At 47.1% G+C, this 6,380-nt stretch overlaps 1 protein-coding gene across 2 annotated transcripts in view; it reads right to left on the bottom strand.

The window, feature by feature from the left end:
* Positions 1–223: 223 nt before the first annotated feature.
* MICU1 (mitochondrial calcium uptake 1) overlaps positions 224–6,380 on the bottom strand; it is a 93,941-nt gene continuing 87,784 nt past the window's right edge. For both annotated transcript variants that reach the window (XM_064717141.1, XM_064717142.1), the window contains 2 exons: positions 3,172–3,261; positions 224–921 (listed from right to left, as the gene is read on the bottom strand). In XM_064717141.1, the coding sequence (XP_064573211.1) occupies positions 758–921; positions 3,172–3,261 (254 nt within the window). In that variant the 3' untranslated portion in view covers positions 224–757. The remainder of the gene's footprint in view (positions 922–3,171; positions 3,262–6,380) is intronic.

Here is a 6,380-nt window from a genome sequence, read left to right as displayed (position 1 = left end):
AGATACTCCCATCCCTCTGACCACCTCGGTGGCTTCCCCTGGACTCTCCAGCAGCTCTTTCCTGTGCTGGGGACAGAAAGGATTCCAGGAGTGACTGATCCCCTTTGTCCTTCCAGCTCTGGAAATTCACAGGGGTTTCCCCCACTCCCAAAGCACCCCACGTTCAGTGCCTCAGCCCCAGCCCTGGGCGAGGATGTGGAGCAATGCAGACACAGAGCCAGGCTGCAGGGAGGAACATCTTTACAAGGAATTGTACAGAGGTCAGCCCCCAGCAATCCACACCTGCCAGCCCTTCCCAGTACAACTCCCCATGCAGGGAATCAGTCTGGGAGCTCCTGCTTGTGCCAGGCAGGAGAGCTGCACTGCTTTTAGCTGCCCTTCTGCAGCAAGTGCAGCTTTAGGCTGGCTGCAATCCTGGCCTGGGATCCAGGGAATCAGGAATTGCCTGGCTTTTCTCAGGAGCAGCCTGAGAACCAAAAGAACCCCCCATGCCATTATTCATAGCATTAAACAAAGGTGATTTGGGGCCCAGCTCTGGAGCAGGGCACATCGTGCCACGGAGGTGCTGGCAATAAAAGTCCTTTCCTTGTTCCTGAGAGAGAGGAAGATGGAGGAGCCAGCAGCAAGCACATTCAGCAGGTGTGGATTTCTAACAAAACCCTCCTGGCACAGCCAGCCTGGGCTCTCCAGAGCCTGGTGCCACCCTGCTGTGCCCAGGGGCTGATCCAGCGAATGGGGGTGCTCCTTCCCAGCCCTGCTACTGCTGCTTGGGGGCTGTGAAGTCCCAGGCTGTCTCCTGGGCACACTTCCACATGGCCCTCATGAGCCGAGTGAAGCCCATGTCCTTGGGCTTCTCCAGGCCGCGCATCAGCCGCTGCTTCATGATGGCAACAAACTCCTTGTTGCTCAGCTCCCCATTCCCTGCAAAAAGGAGGAAAAACAGTCAGAGACCCACCAGCAACCTCCTTGGAATGATAACTTTAAAGGGCAGCAGCCATGAGTGTCCTTTCCTGCAGAAACAGATCACATCTGGCTCCCAGCTCCCAAATATCCTGCTGAGCAAGGGCACCCGAGCCACAGAGTTTAAATCCCAACCCCATGGATGCTTACAGGAGGCAGAAAAGCAAATGCAAACCAAATGTCCCTGTCCTCCCAGGAAACACTGCTTTAAGTGGTTTAGGAAATTGGGGGTGCACAGATTTTCCTAATGGAAGGGAAGATTTGTTGATCTGATGAACGAGGTTATGCAGAATGCAGCCACTGGGCAGCAGAATTCCAGCAAACTATCAAGGGCTGAGCAAAATTGCCTCCAGTGCTGCAGGTTTTTACTGCCTGTAAACACTGATGGAGTGAAAACAACAAAATAATAATAATAAAAAAAAGATGTCTGTGCCTGCTTTTCCACTTGGTTTCTTCCTTGGGGGACTCCTCTGGCAACCAGAGTCTTTCCCCCTAAAGATTTGCTACCAAAATATTTAGGAGATTCTCCTCTGAGAGAAGGCAAACAGGGAATATTTGGTTACACTTCAGCTCACTCTGAACTCCAGCCTGATTGTCTGGCATGAAGATTGTATCACAACAGTGGTGCTGAAGCACAGAGGAAAATAAAACAGGAGATGTGACTTTAGGGAGGTGCAAAGGACCTGGTGGGGCTGAAACCAAGAGAGACAACAAGGAATAAATTAATTAAATACATTTTTTGATGTGCATACTTATGCAGCAGTGCTGCCACTCAGAGCTGCCAGATGCTGGTGACTGCTGGAGAAGCAGGGTGCCAGCCAAGACTCTGATTTTGGCCTGGCAGTTTTGGGCAAACGCAGAATTTCCTTCTTTCCAAGTCGGAATTGCTGTCACCTGGCAAAGGCTCCAGTAACTCCCATTAAATTGAGCCAGGAGTGCTTCAGTGTGACAACAACCACCCCGGGGCACTCACAGCCTCTGCAAAGCCAGTTCCCAGCAGGGCAGAGTGCTGCTATTAATTAATTAAAAATTAAGCTGACATTTGTCTAGGACTTTGGAGATAAAGCCCCAGCCTGGCTTGTTTCCAACACTGGGGCACAACAGCTCATTCTGTTCGACCAACTGGAGTTCTCTGGGTGGGGGAAAAGGAGCAAAGTGTGCACACCAAACCTTCCCAACTGTGCTCCAACATCCCCATCTCACAGGGTGGGTACCCTGGATACCCTTCCCAAAAGGGCAGGGGCAATGTGGGAAATGGATTTGTAGAGAATTGTCAAAGCGTGACAGAAGGTTTATACAGTGTGTGCAAACCTTGAGAGAAGAAATGGAGCTAGAAACAAGTTTCAAAGGATGGCTTTGTAAAAAAGACTGGATATTTTGGAGAAATAGACCTATGAAAGATGCACTGCAGTGGGCCCCATGAGGAGTAATTTGAGATGATTTAAGGCATGTCACATTCATATTTTCTGGAAAAATCCCTTTGCCCAGGATTTTGCTACTGGGAAGCTGAGAAGCCTCTGAGAATAAAGAAAACAATAATTATCTCATTGCTTCTCCTGTGTTTTGCTGCTTTGGAATGTGTTTGGACATTGCTTATGAAACAGGTGATTGTTTCATTGGTTTCATGCGAATTGTTTTGTCTCATTGGCCAATCAGGGCCAAGCTGTGTCAGACTCTGGAGAGAGTAATGAGTTTTCTTTATTATCTTTTTAGCATTCTGTAAGTATCCTTTCTGTATTCTTTAGTATTTTATGATACTATATTAAAGAATGCTATACTAAACTATACTAAAGTTTAATATAGCATTCTTTAATATAATATAGTATTGTAAAATAATAAATGATCCTTCTGAGAACATGGAGTCAGATTCATCATTTCTTCCTGCCATGAGGCACCCCACAAACACAATAAAGGCATTTACAGCATGGTGTGGCTAAAGCTGATAGGCCAAGAAACACTTATAACGTAATTAGGAAATAGTCAGCTTCTGAATGTGATGGTGTGAATTACAACATCTGTATTGTCTCACCCTTCTCATGAGACTGAAAATGGAGTGTAAGTTTTTAAATCACCTCTCAGTTGCCCATCTCTGGGTCAGAAAAGGGCTCAATGCACCAGGGGATCTCCCCAGCTGCACGGACACAGAGCATGGCAGGAAGAAGCGTTTCCCCCAGGGCTCCTGCCCTGCCCGGCCCAGCTGTGCTCACTCACCGTCGCAGTCGAAGAGCGCGAACACCACGTCGCACACGTGGTCTGACAGCTCCACCTTGGCCACGGTCCTGGCCACCTGCTGCATGGTCACTGCAACACACGGAGGGCACAGGGTCACCCAGGGGCCAGCCCCAGCAGCACACTCCTGTTCCTGGGGAAACCAGCCCTGGTGGCCTCAGAGAGGCTGCAATGAGGCAGCTCCTCCTGACAGCACTCCAAGGAATGCTATCCTGCCACAGACATATTCTATCAAAAATCTTTTTGCTAGGATCTTTTCTCCAAAGAAGCTGAGAAGCTTCAGCTTCTTCGTGTTTTGCTGCCTTAGAATGTGATCTGGAGAACTGTTTACCCAGCATGTGAAACTGTTTCTACTTGATGACCAATCACAAGTCCAGCTGTGTTGAGACTCTAGTCAGTCACAAGACTTTATCATTGCTAACCTTCTGATGAAATCCTTTCTTCTTTCTTTAGTATAGTTTTAATATCTCATTTTATTTTAATATAATATATATCATAAAATAATAAATCAGCCTTCTGAAACATGGAGTCAAGATTCTCATCTCTCCCCTCCTCCTGGGATCCCTGCAAACACCACCATATTCTCCAGCATTCAATTCTATCAAGCAGGGAATTCCAAAAACTCATTTTCCTGTTGCAACCCAATAACTGCAGAACAAACCCACCCACCCTCCTTCAGGGAGCAGACCAGATTAACCTTGCAATAATATAAAAAGTTGTAAGGAATTATTTCCCTTTTCTCCCCAGACTGGCAGCAGAAAGCAAGCAGGAGTTTTATTCCCCACCGTTAGAAAATTCCATCCAATCCATGGAGCTATCAATCTGGCAGGGTGAGGCAGTTGATTTTGCTGCACAAATGGGAAAAGAAAAGCCCCCTCACAAGGCTGGTGTGAGTGTATTTAAAGTTAAATTGCTTCTCTACAAAGCCTGACCCAAGGAAATGCCATCCACAGCACCTGGGATCAATGTTTAGCTGTGGAGCAAGGGAAGAAGGGAAGTGGTGCATCACAAAACCAGACTGAAACCACAAACAGCCTGTGCTTTCCTCCACAGCATCCTTATGGGCTTCTGCCCCCCAGTCCTGCAGGAATTTTGGAGAGTTAAGTGTGTCAGAAAGGAAGAAATAATAATCCAATATATACTGTAACTGGATTAATTACAAACTGCATAAAATATTTCTAATGAGATTTTTTCATTGATGTTTACATTATTGGTACCTTCCACCCTGTTTCTGCTCCCCTGAGTGAAATCTGGGGTTTTCTGAGAGGAATTCACAGCCACCTTCAGCTCCTTTTCCCCATAAAACCTCTCCTATTACTAAATAATGCAGGAGAAAATTGAAATGATGCATTGTAAATGTAAAATAGATATAATCTTAAGTAGGACACTGCTTTTCCCACATAATTATTCTTTCTGAGTGAAATTCCCTTTCTCCATAAGTGATGTAGCTCCAGTCAGCAGTTATTACTTTGTATTTCCTCAAACAACACCACCAAATTTCATTTAATTTGTGTTGGTAATTGTAAAATTTCTCTTGAGATCCTTCACCTTGATGCCATCCTCCTCTCCTGGTGCCCTAGGTACCCTATGGCTGTAGCCTTACATGTAAAAAAAAAAGTTTAAATGATTTCTTCATCACAGAATCCCAGAATGGTTTGGGTTGGAAGGGGCCTTAGAGCACATCCAGTGCCACCCCTGCCATGGCAGGGACACCTCCCACTGTCCCAGGCTGCTCCAATCCCATCCAGCCTGGCCTTGGGCACTGCCAGGGATCCAGGGGCAGCCCCAGCTGCTCTGGGCACCTGTGCCAGGGCCTGCCCACCCTGCCAGGGAACAATTTCTCCCTAACACCAAATCAAAATCTCCCCTTTTAATTAATTTAAAACCATTGCCCCTTGTCCTAATTCCTTTAATTATAAGTTATGCTTTTCTGCTGAGATTTTCCCCACTCCTTCCATCTCTGCAGGGAGTCTCCTGATCCCCCCCCTCCTGTTTGTTTTTCACAGCCACAGTTTTCCCAGCTGGAATTTGCACTCATGGCCAGCAGTTCTTGCTTCCTCTCTTATTGATCCAAGTGCACAAGTGTCAGCTCCATCCCATCGTTCCTGTTTGATGCCAGAATGACTCCACAGGGACTGCAGGACTGTGCTGTGCTGGTTCTTAAGGAATCAAAAGGAGGAGGGAAAGCATCTCTGCTTTCACATCCTCACACATGCTCCAGACCACAAGGTAGCTCAGGAAGGCAAGTAAAATTGAAGCAAACCTGCTGGAATAATTTCTTTACCATGAAATGGAATAGGTGCTGTCTGGGGAACATCTCTTAAAGCCCGTCCAGGTTTGGAGTTCTGGGATAGAAATTCTCCTGGATTTCACATCATCAAAAATGAGTTCCACATTTCTGTCCTGAAAAGCTTCTAAAATTTCATGCATTGGTATCTCCCACTGGCTCCTTTAATGAGCCATCTGAGTGATTTTATGCAAGTTTAGAGTCTGACACAGTTATCCTTTTTTTCCACTCTGATTCCCAGAAGTGCACTGTGAGCAATGCCTCACTGAGTGCTGCTCCAGGCCAGGGCCTCAGCAGATGGCAAACTTCACTCTTCCCTCCAGCTTGGGATTAATCACACATGTGGCCAAAAGAATGGACAGCTGGGCTGCTGCTTTGTTTTCCAAATGGCCCTGGGGGGATGGGAGCAGGGCTCCTGCCCTGGGCCACCCCAGGATGGAAAGGCAGGACACACATGTGGTTTGGGCTCCTAGAAATCAGCCTCACGTGGAAGCACACGTTTCATTTCAGGGCTCCCAGTTGGAAATGTTGGATGCTATCACTGGCAGCATAGCTCCCAAAATCTAGTTAACTTTTTACAAATCATTTGCATGAGTATGTGCTGGAACACCTATCCAGAAAGAGATGGATAAGCCTTGTGCAATCCTGTGTGCAGAGCACATTCTCCTTGCTCTTCTCAAGCTGCAGCCCTGCAGCAGAGCAGAAGCTGTTTTGACATCAAAGGCAGCATGACAGAAAGTCACAGAGATCAGGGAGAATAAAAAAGAAAAAGGCAGAGCTCCCAGACCAGAGCAGAGCCGTTGGTGCAATATTCGCAGCCAGACATGTGGAAAGAAAGGAGATTCCTTGGAGACACCCCAAACCTGAGTGCAGGGGATCCTGTTGGACACCAGGGTGCCAGAGC

The sequence above is a fragment of the Zonotrichia leucophrys genome, chromosome 6 (genome assembly GCF_028769735.1).
Source record: "Zonotrichia leucophrys gambelii isolate GWCS_2022_RI chromosome 6, RI_Zleu_2.0, whole genome shotgun sequence".
NCBI lineage: Eukaryota > Metazoa > Chordata > Aves > Passeriformes > Passerellidae > Zonotrichia > Zonotrichia leucophrys.
This window is presented reverse-complemented; position numbering and strand designations above follow the sequence as displayed.